The 16,785-nt window shown below is 39.4% G+C and overlaps 2 protein-coding genes across 2 annotated transcripts in view; one reads left to right on the forward strand and one right to left on the reverse strand.

Moving 5' to 3' along the window:
- The window catches only part of fancm (FA complementation group M), a 52,723-nt gene that overhangs the window by 2,133 nt on the left and 33,805 nt on the right, over positions 1-16,785 (forward strand). The window lies entirely within an intron of this gene.
- soul3 (heme-binding protein soul3) lies at positions 1,925-16,767 on the reverse strand. Its single transcript, XM_084044025.1, has 5 exons — positions 15,911-16,767; positions 6,653-6,747; positions 5,157-5,298; positions 4,780-4,963; positions 1,925-4,382 (listed from the first exon to the last, which is right to left on the reverse strand). Exons 1-5 carry the CDS (start codon positions 16,143-16,145, stop codon positions 4,214-4,216), a joined length of 825 nt encoding a protein of 274 aa, XP_083900151.1. The 5' UTR covers positions 16,146-16,767; the 3' UTR covers positions 1,925-4,213.

Below are 16,785 nucleotides of genomic sequence, written 5' to 3' on the forward strand. Positions count from 1 at the left end.
TCACAGTGTGGTTCATAATAAGACTATTAATGATGAATAATGAATAGATGTAAATGTAAAAGAACGTTGAAGTAACAGGTCTCGATCATTAGTGGAACCCAGAGTTTCTCAAGAGTTGGTTAAGTAGAGAAAGTACTGTGTTCTGTCTGCACTGTAACGTTAGGTATTTAAGTCCACCTTAGACTAATCTGTCTCAACTGGCTTGACAACTGGAATGTCAAAGCTGCAGTTGAAAGGCATATTATTCTGGTCTTCACAGTTTTGCTATTTACTACTTTACTTTACTTCTTTGCTCTACCCTGTCAGGTAATTTATAGTAATTTATATATTACTAATATCCTTTATCTCCCCATCTCCTGCTCTTCATCTTATAATCTACTAGTTGTCAATGCCTTTGCATCTACTACCTTGTCTACATGCTGTGCTTCAATCCAGTGGCATTTACATTTTTACACCTATAGATGTAATAGCATAGATAGGTAAGCGCCCTACTTCCATGTTCCCAGCCGCCTACTTTTCTGGCGGACCCGATGACGCTTATTGCTATGGATACCATAACCAACGCATTTTCATATTGAATAAATGCATCATGGAGGCCCTTATGGATTTATTAGTTCCTCTTCTGTGTTTGACACGGAAGTACAGCGTTACCATAAATGGAAATTACATTTACATAGATGCATTACTATGGGCACTACATACCAGTCCACACACCTGTCTGTCTATTAGTCTGTACTATAACTAATATGAAGTACAGACCTTGCTTGTGCCGTATTCTAGACAGCCTGTCACGAATATCAGTATTATTATTAATTTATGTCAAGATGCTTGGTTGACGGTTTGACCACATTATTTGCGATCTACTAGCTCACAACGTCACATACGATACATTGTGAGATTGTCTGTTTTCGGCAAAGAGAATGGTGTAGAGGGTTAAAAAGGAGTTAGCCAAGGGTCTATCCTTGGGTCAACAATGTTTATAGGGTTTAGGTTTAAGTAGTTAAAGTAGTTTGCTGTTGCTAGAAAGCAAAGATTTGACTCAAATACATTAAATTATTAAAATTAATTGATCAGCTTTCGATAGGGAATGGAATGGTCTCATCAGCTGCTTGTGTAAGATCCCATGAAGTAGTAATGTATATGGTGCATGTACTCAGTGACAAACTATAGTGTGTGTGGTTGGTTGTGCTCCTCTTTGTGAGAGCTCATCATCATGTTACTCTGTAACTGAGCCCAAGTTGTTCCCCCTTCTTGGGGGAGAAGAAGAGGCTACACCAGGAACAGAATGGAGTGTGAACCCTTTTGTTTGCCACACATGCTGTTCTCATAAATGAAGTAATGACCTTTAGGTGTATTCATTATACTGTAAGCACGGTTGCCGTTTGGTGCAAGTACTTGCAACACAGCTTGTCAGCTGAGACCAAAGAGATGGGTGGGATCACCCTTAACTCTCCATTTGGTTCCTTTTGAGCACTCTCATAGAGATTTTACTGGGATACTGAATATAATCATTGGAGTATCAACCAAACATATCGTTGCTGTCGGGGAGAAAACATCTATATTTAAACCGTTTGTTTTTTCGTCACTTAATGCCCTACTTCGTCGTACAAGAGTGTCAAGCAAAAATAGTCGATTTACAAGCTCACAACGGGTCTGCGACGCGTTGTGAGCTTGTAGATGGGCTATTTTCACTGTTTCTGAAAACTGTTGTTCTATTTCCTGGAAAGTAACGGTTTTGGACACATGTAAGGTTTCCAACGGACAGCAACGATGTATAGCAAGCAATACAGCATCTGTGCAATATGTGACAACTCAAAACCAGAACCTCTGGCTGTGCTTTTCGTTTGTTTGTTTGTTGAAATGTCTTCTGCATTCATACAACAATAAGACAAATAACCAAAGATAAAATGTAACATAACTTTATTGTTAAAAGAAAGAAAACAAGTATATTTATAGAACAAAACATTGAAAACAGCAGTAGCTCCTGGTGTTGCACTTTACAGCACAGTTACAAAACACTCAAAAAATAAGCAAAACGCAACAAAATTACAATCCTCAAACTGGATGTTCCCACATACCACGGCTGTTTTAAAGGGGAAAATCAACCCAACGTTTTTTTGAAATAACTCATTTAAGTTCTAGTTTACTCAATGCAAAGAATCTTTGGATGGATTTGAATGTTCTGCTCCGTTCTGTTCAACCAGACGTCGCATCCATAGGAAAAGAAATGTATAATTAGATCCATTTCTTCAACTTTGCGATTTGCACAGTGATAAAACATTTTGTAAAATGCACTATTTAAGGTTGATTTTCCCCTTAATATGACATGCAGGCTTCAAGGACAACCAGCTTGTCATTATGACTGTCATGCCATATCCCTGCTGTGGTGGAATCTTTCTTTATTGACGATCCTGCGTTAACATTTACTTATTATCACTAAGCAACAGTCAAAGACTAACCTGGATTATTTCCTTTAAGGAATTTTGAGAAGAATGCAAATAGAGCAAAGTCTCAAGAAGTTTCTGTATTATTTGCGCTTCAAGTAGAAAATCATTTACAACAACGTTTTTCCATACACAAGATAGATGCAGTGTTTATTGTTAATATATATCTGTCTTCATGAGCAATTCTTCACACAGTGATGATTTAGCAAAGTGAAGATCCTGGTTCCATGCAGCTTCTATCCATTTGACTAGCACTCCCATAAATATCTGTTTACCAACTCCTGATTTCCTTCAAAACCATATACTGTGAATTGTTAAAAAATAATAATGAACGTCACGTAGCACAATCACAGAATATTTCATATGTCTTTTACACACGTTGCTTTGTTTAATTAGAAAACATTGACTGAAAATGATTTCTTTGAGTGTCACTCTTGTATTTTAGCTTGTTACGTTTTCTAAAATTGGTAATAGAACATTAATTATTTTAACTAAAATAGACACACAAATAGACAAATATCTGAAAAATGTGTTAACTGTGACTGCAGTTGTAATATTCTCTATGTGGCGTGCTCTAGGTCTTTTTTCTTCAGTGTTGCATTATCTACTCACGTACAGAAGTGCACACATAACTAACATTGACACAGAGCAGTAAGTTGAAACAGCAAAAGGTACACAGCCTTCTATTTTGTGTGTGTGTGAGAACATGACATTAGAAATGAGGAATGCATTGACTTTCAAAATGAGGAAATGGTGTAGCATTATTGATTGTCATTCAGCAATACAAAATCAGTGACTTTGTCAGATTTTGGTTTGTTGTAACATCACATTTGTTTTCACAAAATCCCTGTACCTACCTTTACATTCATACTGTATACTGTAGGCTTATGTTTAGTTTTAATTTTAGTTTTGTTAAGTAACTTTGTGAATCATTGCATCTTGCCTTGTTATGCTTGTTTTATGGTTCCACAAGCGATGTTCTTTCCATTTTATAAACTGTCTCAACACAGATAACCTTTACTTGATCTCCCCTGTTCCCATATCTGACTAGAACAAACCGGTAGATAAGGAAAGCACAGGATTTAGAATCTTATGGCATTTTCATTTGTAGTTGGTATCCGATAAATATATTCCAGTTCTGTTGGAAAAAAATAAAACATATTCTATCTATTCTAACCTATTTTGGAGTCTGTTGGGAATGAGATCGGTTGGTTTGTGGTTGTTTTGAAGGAGGGTGATGGACATTACATTTGGGCTGTAGCTAAACAGAACCTGGGTGACAGGCTAGGTTTATGGACCCATAAGATGGGTGTTGTCAAGGATCATAGATAGGTCACTCCTCTGCTCTCCCAAGGCTAATTAAAACCTTTTAACGACAAGGGATTTGACTTAAAGGACCTATTTCTGACTGATTAGCATGACAAAAATGTTCACACTTGTCGAAAGTGTTGTGCGAAAAGTAGATGAATATACCTTTTTCACAGCAGGCATTTTGAAGTGCACTAACATCAATTAATTTAGGCATTACTGTGTATAATCGGCATGAACAACTCCTACATTCTAGCACACAGAAACACCTAAAGAAAACAAATGGCATCGACTTCAGCTTTGTTCACTCTGATATGGCATGTCAGAATGTCTGCTGCGTGTGGGGGGTAAAGGTCTGTTAAAGCTTAATTTACTATCCATCGCACAATGGTGTCGCTTGCCGCATTATCTTGAAGATGGAGTTCTTGTCGGCAAATGACGTGCGGAGTATAAATGTGGCTTTAGCGCTCCAGGAACCAGATCTCGTTTCGACGGTTGCTGTGAGCAGGGTTGGTGTAGCCAGCTATGATGAAAGAGTCGTTTACACACGCATCGGGAGCGTCCAACACCTCGGCCATGCCACGGATTTGGTCAGCGATGGTCACCTCATTGGTGGGTCCACCAAAACCCCTGGGGAGGGGAGGGAGGTGGGCGAATATGGAGATAGACATCAAATTTTCGTGTCAGTGACATGTACATGCAGCAGGCCATTAATATAGCTAATTTCTCTCCAAGCTGCAATCCATAACTTTCGTGTACAACCTGGATTATCATACGAGGAATATAAAAAATAGCAGATCTGCAAGCTCACAACATTAGTTCGGCTGTTTTTCTATTGTTGAAAAACGTTTTTGTTATTATTATTGAAAGTTCTACACTGACATGTCCCAAAAAGGGACGCCAGGGGTAAATGTGGTTAAAGTGTTCCCTCACATATCCGCAAAGTCATCTCATCAACGTCAGCGCTGATCAGGGAATGCCATACAACAACAATAGTGGCATTTACTATGATCTGTTCTCTACTGACCTTGTGTATACGATAGCAGCGGGCCAGACTTCTATGACGATGTCATTGTCAATGGGTTGCGGGGGCTGGACCTGGTGGTTAGTGGGGAGGTAATAGCCCACCGTGACGTCACGGGAGATCACAGACTGGCCCTCATCTGTATGCACCACCGTGACAATGGGCAGAGACATGCCCAGGTATTCACCTGCGGAGGAGTACGAAAAGAAAATGTACACCCTCTAATGACATCCTGATAGAATACGCACATCACTTGTCAGGGTTCTGGGTAAATATGATTATGATCAGGATGAAGAATGCATTTGACCCGACGAAGAGCCCAGGCTTGAAACATTGTCATTGAAATTTATTGGAGTAATTTGTGGTGTTTGTGGACCCACCTAAGGAATTCTGCTGACAGATGTATCTCATTATCCTCATGAAGCCATAGCAGATGCTCTGCTCGTAGGTGTCTTCGCGTACTGTGATGCACGCCCAATGGGCCTTTTCATATGAGCGTTTCTCATATAGAACATCCCCACACTGGAAATGGAGAGAGACAGAAGTGAACTTTATTAGGACTTCCATATCAGTGGGTTGAATTTTACGAATAGGTTAAACATATTTTGTATTTTTAATATTGGATTGGATGCTCTTGCATCCTCAGATGTAACCGTTTCCTAGTTGTTTCTTGGGATTGAGAATAATACAGACAAATCAAGGGTTAGGCCTTTAGAATGACAACCTATCTGTGGCCAAAGTGTTTCCTCTTTTGTATGTATTGAACCAGTATATAATAATAGACACTTTAGACAGTGCTCTAAGAGTAGGTAATTAACTCAGGTTAAACCTATTAGACCTTCTTATTTATACATTCCCCATAGGAGATTATGGAGCTTATTGTAGTAGGTGGTTGGATTGTCTTTGCGAAAATAAGACCACTCACAGTAGTTGTGTCTAGTAGTGTCTCACTGACAGACAATGTTGTGTTCTTCATTTTTGTCTGCCTAATCATGATTCACGAGGCCTGTTTTCTAATTAACTGATTCATAAAATGAAACACTGTGTGTTAGGTGAAAATATATGAAATTGAAGCCTTAAAATGGAAGTTTCCCAGACCTTGTTGCACATTCTGATCTCAAGAACCTAAACCTGGACAATGTTCCACACTTGCTAGACTCTTCTCCCTCCTGGCTTCCAAACTGTTGAATAAACTCCCCATTGCAGTCAGAACAGGACTCACTCCCACTTTCCAGCCATAATCTGACATAGCATGTTGTTTAGACAGATGCTACAGTCATTGTTTTGCTGGTTATCTTATAGTTTCAATGTACAGAATGTTATTTAGAAAGCATGTTTATCTTATAGTTGTCTATCTTTGTTTCAATGTACAGAATGTTATTTAGATAGAATGTTGTTTAGGTTCATTGTTTACCTGGTATCCCAGTTTATTGAGGCACTGTTCTCTCTGATTTCTATTTATGTTATTATTTACCTAGTTTATTGTCGCTCTGGAGTGCGTCTGCTAAATGCCTAAACTGTAACTGTAAGGAGTCTCCCCATCTCTTCAGCTCTTGAATAAACAGAAAATACATGATTCTGGTCGGATACCAAGTACAGATTATAGTTTGGAAGTCAAAGAGGGAAGTTTCCATGTAAAATATCCATTTCAAGTTATATTCCTGGTCTATACACTTCATTACCATGATTTTTTTCTCATGGCATCAGCCAGTAGGGTGTGGGCATACAACGGCAAATGTTTGGCACGTAAATTGGCATTGTTAGGCACGTTCCATCAGGCTGAATGGCCACATCACTGCGCAGTGGGCTTCATGTATTCGTGCTCGTTTCTCCTCTCTTACAAAATTGACAATGGCAGTGAGGAAGAAAGACTTACCTTTTCTTTGCGTGTGATGAGTGAGAAAGGGACCTGCTCTCTCTCACTACGTCCCTGGTTGTTAGTGGTCAACTGCTGGATGGGCTGGGCCATATCTGTCAGAAAAAAAACAAAAAGAAATCTTAGTTGGCTAATGTCCAGACAACTTGAATTATTATGTTAGACTGCTTAGTAGTTGCAAACGACTTGGCTTATTTGCTTTTGGTTTGCTTCACAGTATTTGGGCAAGATAATATCGAGCCTTGTGTTTCCTATGTTCATTGTTTGTTTCCTGAGGCTGTGTCAGTCTGTTTGTGTTGGATGCACACAGCAAAATATTCTCGTCATGTACTTCCTGACTTTGCCTGCATACTGCATACAATACTAAGTGTATAGAATTGCCATTCTTCATGTATGAACAATAATTATATCTAACTCACTACAGAGATGGAATGAAACATTCAGGCATAACATTTCTCTGGTCTATGCATATTATACAATATGCATAGAGCTCCCAACTTCCAGGTTCACAGCCAGCAACTTTGCTGGGGGATGCGATGAAGTTATTGCCCTCAATATTGAACAAACATGTTACAGTGGCCCCAGTGTGTTGATCACTTCCTCTTCAGTGTTTGACAAGAAAGAACAGAATTGCTATGGGAATGTCTCTTCTAGATACATTTCTTACTACGTATACAATATGCAGTACAATCATATTTATTTATGTCTTATGGCTATTCATTTTACATGATCTACACTAAGGTTACATCCAAGGTTTCCTACAGGATGGTAATATTTGTTGCCAGTTGGTGTTGGTAAAGTAGCTTGCGTGAGAAAAGCTGGCTCCCTGCTGGCCACCAGACTGACAGGACACTGTATCAGCATGATGTTTATTAGAACTGATGCTGAGGCAAGAGGATAAACCTGCTCAGGGCTAGGTATACGCTGGCATTATCAGCAGCATGCTGACAATGTCAGATAAATAGTTCACTGTACTTTACTGGCTGGTTGAATTACTGTATGTCTAGAAGCAGACTATACCTTTTGAACATTACATGGTGTTTATGCAATAAAACAGTGGGACATTCAGGGATTGTTTTCTGTTTTTATAAAAGGTATTGAACAAATTAAGGTTTTGGTATTGTGGTGCCCAGAGTACATTTACTTATCTTTGGTCTGTAGTGTATTTGGCATGTTCTAGTACTGATGCAAAGCATTTGCTGAGCTCGAAAGACATGGCACGTGATGCGCAGACACCATACCACTCCGCACATCTCATAGTCTGGGAAAACTCATCTTCATCATTAGCAAAGTATAAAGTGCACTACTTTTTTATTCTGAGGATGCAGGAATCAGTCAATCTGCCTGATCTTTGATTTTCATCAATCGATGCCAACCTGGGCAAATTGGTACACATAGGCCTAGCATTAAGCTGATCAACCACGACATTTATGTAGGTAAAGCTGTCAGTTGAGGTGTGTTGGTGTCAGTGATGCTGAACCTGTACAGGATAAAATTAGGAGGACTTCTCATTCCTTATAAGGCTTAACATTGTAAATCATTGATCAGGCGACTCGCTCAAAATGGACAATTGTGCATGCATGGCAAGAGAGGAAAAAGTCTTGGGGGACAGCCTACCTTCCTCTGTGTGTTCTTCAACGAGAGCAAACTATTCTGTTTCTATAGCAGCCAGCACTTTGAGACCAGCTGCCGAGAGCACATGCTTTGTACAGTTTAACCGTCCTAGAGGACTGTCAAGTATAATAATCGCACACTCATCCATGTTTCTATAGCAGCACTTCTGGAGCCACCAAATGTTGACACAGAATGGTCATAACACACTTTTACCCTTTCGGTCTGTGCCTAGTCTGACGTCTACGACAGAGAATCATGTCTGTGATAGATCCCATGTAAGGCAACTTAAATGAAATGTCCACGCCTGGCCTTTAATGGGGTCCCTACCTGTGGTAGGTTGAGTGGAGTATCATTACATAAAAATAGTGGATATTTACATCTGGCCCTAGAATACCTTGCTCCATTCCAATGCAGGCAAATCTTTATTTGCTATCACTAATCCTGTGCTGATGTAGACTGATATAGAAAGAAAGAGCAAATGCAGGTTTATAGAAATGGAATGTATGAATCATCATTTGTTTACAACTTATCAGCTCTAAGACACAAATGTCAGCATTATCACAATAAGGATTACTGCAGAAGCACAATCATCAGGCCAGTAATTCCCAATGTGGGGATTTGTGTATTACTATGGCTACTATTGCTTGCTTACGGTTTATTGCATCTCTTATGGTACTTTCTGCCCCGGACCAAACGGTAAGGGTTGGCAATGATGTACTATAGCCTGCAACATGGAGGCGTTGGCAATGACTGAAATGAGAGAAAAATTAAAGAAGAACAGAAAGAAATGTACTTGCTGCATTGCAATGCTATTTGCAATTCAGACAGTATAACAGAAACGGCTTAGAAATAATATTACCCCCACCAAGGAGGTAATATTTTCACCCCCTTCTCTTTGTCCGTTAATAGGATATCTCAAGCAGTTATGGATTTGCACAAAATCTGATCAGAAAAACAGATCAATGTTTTTACACTGATTGGTGAAAAGTGGGCATGGCAATGAGCATGACATGTCACAAAAATGCATATAACTTTCTGAATATAGCACCACAACACCTTATAGACAAACTGCCACCTTGGTGAAGGTCTGTGCTCTACTGACCACATTTTCTTTTATTAGGCTACAATTGAAGTTAAAACCACTTATCACTTAGAGGAGAGCTATATGAATCAATGCCTTAATTACATACTGGCTGAATCTTAATTTAAGGCCTAACAAAAAAAAACGTTGGTTTCCGGTTGGCTGTCATTTTAGGGCTGAGTAGGTAGGGAATTTATTTTATTTTATTTTTTATTTTATTTTTTTGTGGGAATGATGGGTAGCAAGGAATTTTATTTTATTTTCCTCATGGGAAGGATGGGTAGGTAGTTTTTTTTTTTTTTTTTTTTCCTATGGCAATGATCGATAATAATTATTTTTTAATATATTCTATGTTTTCCTGAGTTACCAATTTCTAAATCATTAAATGGTTCATGTACACTGCACTTACAAAATAGTGTCTGAAAACAGCAAACAATAAACAATTGAAAACTTTGAATAGAATGTCCACACACTGGTTGAATACTTTTGAGTTTTAATTCAACTCTAAGTAAAGTACCAAAGTAAAGTGCTGTATCACTCACATACCAAAAATATTAATACAAAACAAACATCTTCAAGTAATAAAGTGTTTTGAAGCAGATATTTTAGCTACTGGCTATCCCTGGATCAAACTGACTAAACCAATGGCCTGAGGAGCTGGAAAACCAAGAATACTGACTGGTGAATGAATTAAACCAGGATTTGAAAACAAAACATTTTACCCCAGGGTATGAGATGAGCTCAATTCAGAACTAAGAGCTTTAACATTGAAGCCCATTCTATTACTGATATACAGTATACAGCTTTACTGCTTAAAACGCTATCATTGCACATCCATTGCATTTATGCATGCAGTATATTCGGCTTCAGGGAGGTTCAAAACCATCTTGCCAGAAACACTGCCAAAGCATCCCTGCATTCTGACTCAGACAACTGAAACACACAGCTGAGTAAAAGATACAAAATAAAGTGCCACATATCACATTTAGATAGAGTTAGAGATGCACCGATTGGAAAATCCTTGGCCGATACCGATTTCCGTTTTTTTTAAAGTCTGACCTGCCGATACCGGTTTTACCGATACCGATATTCTATTTTCTATCTAGATTTTTTTGATATGGCTATAATATTGATGCCATAACTATGCAAAGAAAGGCCTAAAGTCATTACAAAAACAAGAAGAATTTTAAAAAGAATACTACTACTGTAGCCTATATCATTTATTTATATTTATTTATTTGTACCATTGCTGTTATGGCTGTTGCTGTTAGCTGTTAGAGCTGCATGATTTTGGCAAAACTTATTATGGGTCCATATTGAGAAATTGTATTATTTATTAAAAATGGTAATCTTTTTTAACTAACAAAATCTTATCTTAATGCAAAATGATTTTCTTATTTGAACTAAAAGCAGAAATAAATAAATAAGGTTTTTGCATTCAGACACATAGCAGGACATGGTCTGCATTTAATTGTTTTCAAGGTGAGAAATTTACCTTATGTCACTATAGTCCAGGGGTCTTCAACAGGGGGTCCGGGACCCCTAGGGGGTCCTCAGAGTTACTACAGGAGGGGGCCACCAAATCTTTGTGTGATATGATATGTTTTACATTAACCACTAGCATCCCATTTCTGTGGTGGACTAAAGCCAAAAATAGCAGATCTACAAGCTCACAAGCTTGTAGATCTGCTATTTTTGGCAAAGAGGTATATAGAGCATCGCAGTTGCGCAGAATCCGGGTGCCGGAAGTAAATACTCAATGCATTTTTCCCATTGACTTTTCCAAAAATATTTATATCAATGAATTTAAGCCTAGAATCAAGCCATCCAGGATTCTGGTGAATCATGACCATAAAACCTTTTTTTCTGTGATTTTTTAAATGTTATATTTAATGATATGATATACTATGTTTAATAAATACCCTTTGTTTTGCCGTTTTCAAAAAAGTTGTTTCACAGAATCAAACGTTTTATGGTCATGATTCACCAGGATCCTGGATAGCTTGATTCTAGGCTTAAATTAATTTATATAAATATTTTCGGAAAAGTCAATGGGAAAAATGCATTGAGTATTTACTTCCGGCAACTGGAAGTGGGCGGGAACTGCGACGCTCTATAGGTGTAGAGGGGAAAAAAGAGCAGACCAAGTGAAAATGTCATACAATCTAGAAGGGGGTCCCTGTTTCATCTCTCAGCTCACCTTATGTCACTGTTTTGGCTTGTTTTAACCTCTGACAAAAAAATGTTACACTACTCTTTGTTAAACTTTCGGACGAGTCTTAACGAGCTTTAATAGGCTACAGCTGGATAGATGCGAAGACGTCTGTATCGGCACATGAATTAAACCGGTGGACCAGCGGATCACAACGTCTTGTAGAGTTGTTGTTAGAAGCTGTTTACAGCATTAAGGACTTTTCAGATGGCGCCTAGTAATTTATTTGGAATAAGAGGCAACCCTACAGGTAGGCGGAATGAGCAGCTACTGTCTGTGTGAGAGAAGTGCGCGCAAACGCATCCCATCGCGCGCGCGCGCGCACACACACACACACACACACACACACACACACACACACACACACACACACACACACACACACACACTCACCACCCGTCCATGCCAAAGTTGTCTTTTCAACAGCATATGCAACGAGAGTCAAGGGTGATTTTTCTTTGCAACTGGCTACAATAAAAGAGAAGTTTAAAGGCTATTTTTTTCTGTAGTCTCTACAACATCTTTTGCATGGACCGTATGAGAAGCGTGGTGACGCACTTACTGCCTTTAAATTCCCTGTGATTGACGAACCGACAGTCACTACATTGTCTAGGCTATAACTGCGCGTAGCATTATGGAATATAATATATTCCATATTATATAGATATTCCATATATGTATGGGTATGCTGTTGGTCCTCTGCCCTAGTCTGAGGGGCAGACGACAGACATTGTAGTGTACACAGGTCCATTGCTGGAGGAGAACATGCATGTGCTGCTGTTGTTGTTGTTCGCCGCCGTCTCCTCGCGATGACGCAATGACGCATGAATAGTAAAACAAAACATTTGCGCACATGATATTTTAGACGAAAGAAAACTTTGATTAAACTTCGCAAATGTGGTCGCACCAAATATATTTTTTGTAAGACGTTTTTGATCGACTCGGTCGGATTTTGACTTATTTTTTTTATTTTTTATTTTTTTACTCCAAATGCCAATAAAATCATCTGGGTCGCACGTATTTAATAGGGTCGGTCGCCAACCGGAAACCAACATATTTTTTTGTTAGGCCTAATGGGATAGTCTTTTTTTTTTGTGTTCACTGATTAAATAATGCATACACCATGTCAGGTGATGGATTGTGCTCCTCTGACCTCCTTTAGCTTTGTGAGGAGCCATTGTAAATAACAAAGCCATATTTGTTTCCACATACGTGGAAAGTAGGATAATACAATTCTATACCTTGTGAAAGGCTACTTACAGTATTATTAAATTGTACTGGGTGAGAGTGGAATCCAGTTATATGTTTACTCTTTTGTAGTAACAGTCGTACAGATGAACACTTTGTCACCAAGTCTGTTATACTAAGGCCTAACTCGAAATGAGCACAAACAAACCTGTGTGAGTGCGACCCCCAACTCCCTGCCAGTTACATTACACAGTAAAGAAGTTTACTTTGGACTTGACCCCTGGTGGCCTGTTGCCTTAACTACAGTATTTCTGGACAGGATTTAGATGCCAAAACCTCTGTACCAGACAGTACGGCCAAGCTAGTTAATCCCTCTCTGAGTCACAGAGCACCAGCTTGTGTGATTTCATGCTAAATCCTCAATTAGTGCTGTAGACTTTAGGTGTGGTGGGCGAAGAACATGGGTATAGTTAGTACATGACAGTCTGTGTTATTGGATCTCAATGAGCAGCAGTAGACTCATAACGTGTAGCTAATTTATACAAACGTCACACTCGCAACATACAATCTCTCAACTAACACACATTTGTTTGATAGTTACTTCCCTCAAAACATTTCAAATCCTAACAGGCCAGGTTACAGACTTGGGGTGGGTTTGAAGAGATACTATTTTAATAAAGATTATGCTCCTAAAATGAACTTAAAATGTAAAGGAAGTTGATCTCTTTATACCCCTTTTTGTTTAGCATATATTGCAGGTCAGCATTTAGCAGTGGCTTCATTCTGGAATGTTTTTGCAAACGTTGTATCCCACACAGTCATGTGTGGGAGAACCTTTTCTTTCAGAAATGTCTGATCTGACAAATTAGGATTAGGATATTAGGATATTGCCACCTACCTACCATGATACAATGACAGCATAAATGTCAAACAGATTGCGGTGCTTTTGCTGGATAGCAGCTGTAGTTTATGCTTCGTGTTGACAAATTGCTTTTCATAGACAATCTCCTTCACTTTAAACTGACTAGGAAAAAAGTGCCCTTCCTACATGAAAGCTTTTTAAGGACAGCTGAATGTGGAATCAGATATCAGAGAATCTGCTGGTCTGGTTGAGGCCGAAGAGATGTTGAAAAGTTCAACTCGGTGTGCCCTGTCTACATTCCAGACACCATATGCAAGTAGGTCATACAGTATGCACATTAAAGCACAGGTCGTGGGGATCGGGATTCAAACCCGCGACGTGCTGATGTTTTGATTTTTTTTTGTAAGAAAAAAAAATCAAATCAAATCCAAGCTATTTGGTCAAAATATTCGTAATTTGATTTGGTCCTTATCACCATTCCTACTCATGAGCGATTGTGCATTGATGGCTATAAATGGTTTATAACTGAAATAAGAGATTAAGTGAATAGAGCTTTGTTTAATTTACAATTATTTGAGTTACTCAGCAAGTAGAATTGCTAGGACAGTGTTCGCAAAATGTGAATAATTAGGCTAGTTCTGTTGTGATGTGCAGCCAAGGTGTAAGATACTAAATGCATTTGCCTCCCAATCTACTCCAACCAGGGACACTTTACTCTGACTGTTTTATTCCTTATGTTGGACTTTATTCACAGATTCCTTCAATTTGATTATCTTCCCTTTTAATTTATTGACGTTTCGGCCTACTGGCCTTCATAAGAATAAACAAATGCACGTTCATTCTACTTGTGATGGCCAAACGTCAATAAATAAAATTGAGCCAGAGTGTTATTTTAAAGTGTGTTTCCAGCAGTCAGCACCTCGCCACCTTTTCTACTATAACCTCACGTACATACCTTCTGCTTTTTATGCTGTGTATGAATGCATTCATTGTACATCTCTTTCATTTTTCTGTTGACATGTTTCTTTCCTTGCTTTCCCTCTTTGTCCCCCCACCCTGAAAACTGTGGCATGTACAAAAACTAATTTCACCCACTTCTTTACACCTGTTAACCTGTGATGTGACGACGAATTGTATTCTGATCTCTGTGAGGCTTGTGTAATAATACCTAAACTTCTCCCCATACTTCGTTTCTATTTAGACATGTTATTAGTAATAAACATACGTGTTTCAACTACTTTTCCCAACTTATATGCCCTTCCAAAACCAAGGCACAACTATTGCTTAACATTTGCACTGGATGATAACTGTCTGGTACCATTATTGTTTTGCTGACAAATAATATTGTGACGCCTCCTCCACTATATATCCCAAACACCTCAAATGTACTTTGGTCCCCGTTTCTATGTTGATACTAATCACCACCGCACCGTGTGGTTTTAGATGTTGAAACGGTGTATTACAATGTAACAACTTAATAAAACACTGACTACGTGACTTAGATTCAGCGTTATACGTGTAGCCTATACCATTTGTATTTGTTTCTTAGAAGTTGCTCTCAAGCTGCTTAGAAGTTGGTCAAGTTTGACAACTCGATGCAGGCTGAGGCTACACATGTATGTCTAGCCTGAACTAGTTGATCTAGTCAGGAAAATCTAGGTCGCTGTGTACCTTTGGTGGTGGTGGTGGTGGGCTCATGGAGACAACCAGTGTTGCCATGTCGGCTTATTATAAGCGACTTTGGGCTTCCTTTTTTGTAAAGTTGCTTGTAAATATTGGTGTTTTTTTTGCCTTGTTTTTAGTGTTTCTAGTTGCTTATTGGGGCTTGCTTCCAATTTTTGTATTATTATTATTTAAACCAGTGGTTCTCAAATATTTCCATGCCATGTTAATATGTATTTGTCCCTAAACCCCATCTGAAAATGTTTTGTGCCAGGGAAACCCGCATACCAGATTTGTGTTGTTAGACTGTTTCAAAACATCATCAAACTATTCACCTTTATTTCAAGATTTCTTGAAAACAACAGATCTACAATAGGCCTAAAGTAGCTTCTATTGGGCTTGTTTTCCTAGACCTGGTTGCTTATTTCTCTCACAAAATCTGGCAACACTGGAGACAAGCATAGGTTTATATTGTGCATCAGTGTCTGCCTGTGGTACCAACATGGCACAGCCAATATAATCGTCCTGCTCACGAAATGAATACAAATTAGAATCTTAATGTAGATTTAAAGACTGTGTTTGTTCCAGGCTGACCCCACCGCCGCCCACAATGGTTTATTTATCCTTTATGTTGTTTACCTGTTGGGACTTCCACTTGGTGTCCCCTGGCCGCCACCTGCCAGTAGTTCAGCAGGCGTCCTTGCTGCTCCTCTTCCATAGTGTCCCCCTCATCCTCCAGGCTCCCATGGCCCGAATCCATTAAATGTGTGTCTTCATCAAAAGACTCCAGGTCTTCCAGTGTGATCATCCCAGTACTGGGTCCAGAATCGGGGCCACCACCACCGCCATTTAGCGGGCAGCCACCCTGGTCCATTATGGCCCCGCTCGGTATGAATTAACTAGCCCAAGTTAAAGACCGCGAGGCCAAATTAAATACCCCCCAAACAATGTGGATTAGTCTTGTATTTCAGCCCTTTCTGTGTGATTCTGACGTACCAAAACGCACGCCCCCAAACACGTCGCCCTGGGGCAATCCGGCGACCTCGGAACGGTCGTCACCTGGTATTCCCAAAAACGTAACCTCAGTAAACTATGCCTAAACCTAACCTTATTCCTAAACGGAACCTCAGTAAAACTATGGCTAACCATAAACGTATTCTTAACCTCGAATACAAGAGTACCAGAACCGCCGGTAGGCGAGCGGTCCGCGAAGAAAATGGGGGCGACTGTGTCTTGGGGCGAGTCTTCCGGTTACCGTCTGGGGTCCTTGGTTCGCAATCGGGATTAGGAGGACAACTTCGTGGTCGAAAAAACAAGCAGAACTCGGCTCTTCCTTGTGCATTTTGCCATTTTCTTTTAGTTCCGTAAAGAAATACGCTACTCTACGAAAATAAAGTACGTCCTAAATAGTCGACCGATCACGAAAAACAGCGAAAACAACAGCCCGGTCACGTCTTCTTCTGCCCCCTCGGTGCGAGACGCCTTCATGGCCAGGGTCGAATGGGATGTTTATA

Source organism: Gymnoscopelus microlampas, assembly GCF_963454915.1.
Source record: "Gymnoscopelus microlampas genome assembly, chromosome: 20".
NCBI lineage: Eukaryota > Metazoa > Chordata > Actinopteri > Myctophiformes > Myctophidae > Gymnoscopelus > Gymnoscopelus microlampas.

Excerpts from the sequence above, each read along its gene's own strand:
- soul3 (XM_084044025.1), bottom strand. The coding sequence starts at position 16,145 with ATGGACCAGGGTGGCTGCCCGCTAAATGGCGGTGGTGGTGGCCCCGAT. Across the intron at positions 5,299-6,652 it reads TCATCACACGCAAAGAAAAG|TGTGGGGATGTTCTATATGA; the intron begins GTAAGTCTTTCT and ends CTCCATTTCCAG. Across the intron at positions 4,964-5,156 it reads CTGTCAGCAGAATTCCTTAG|GTGAATACCTGGGCATGTCT; the intron begins GTGGGTCCACAA and ends ACTCCTCCGCAG.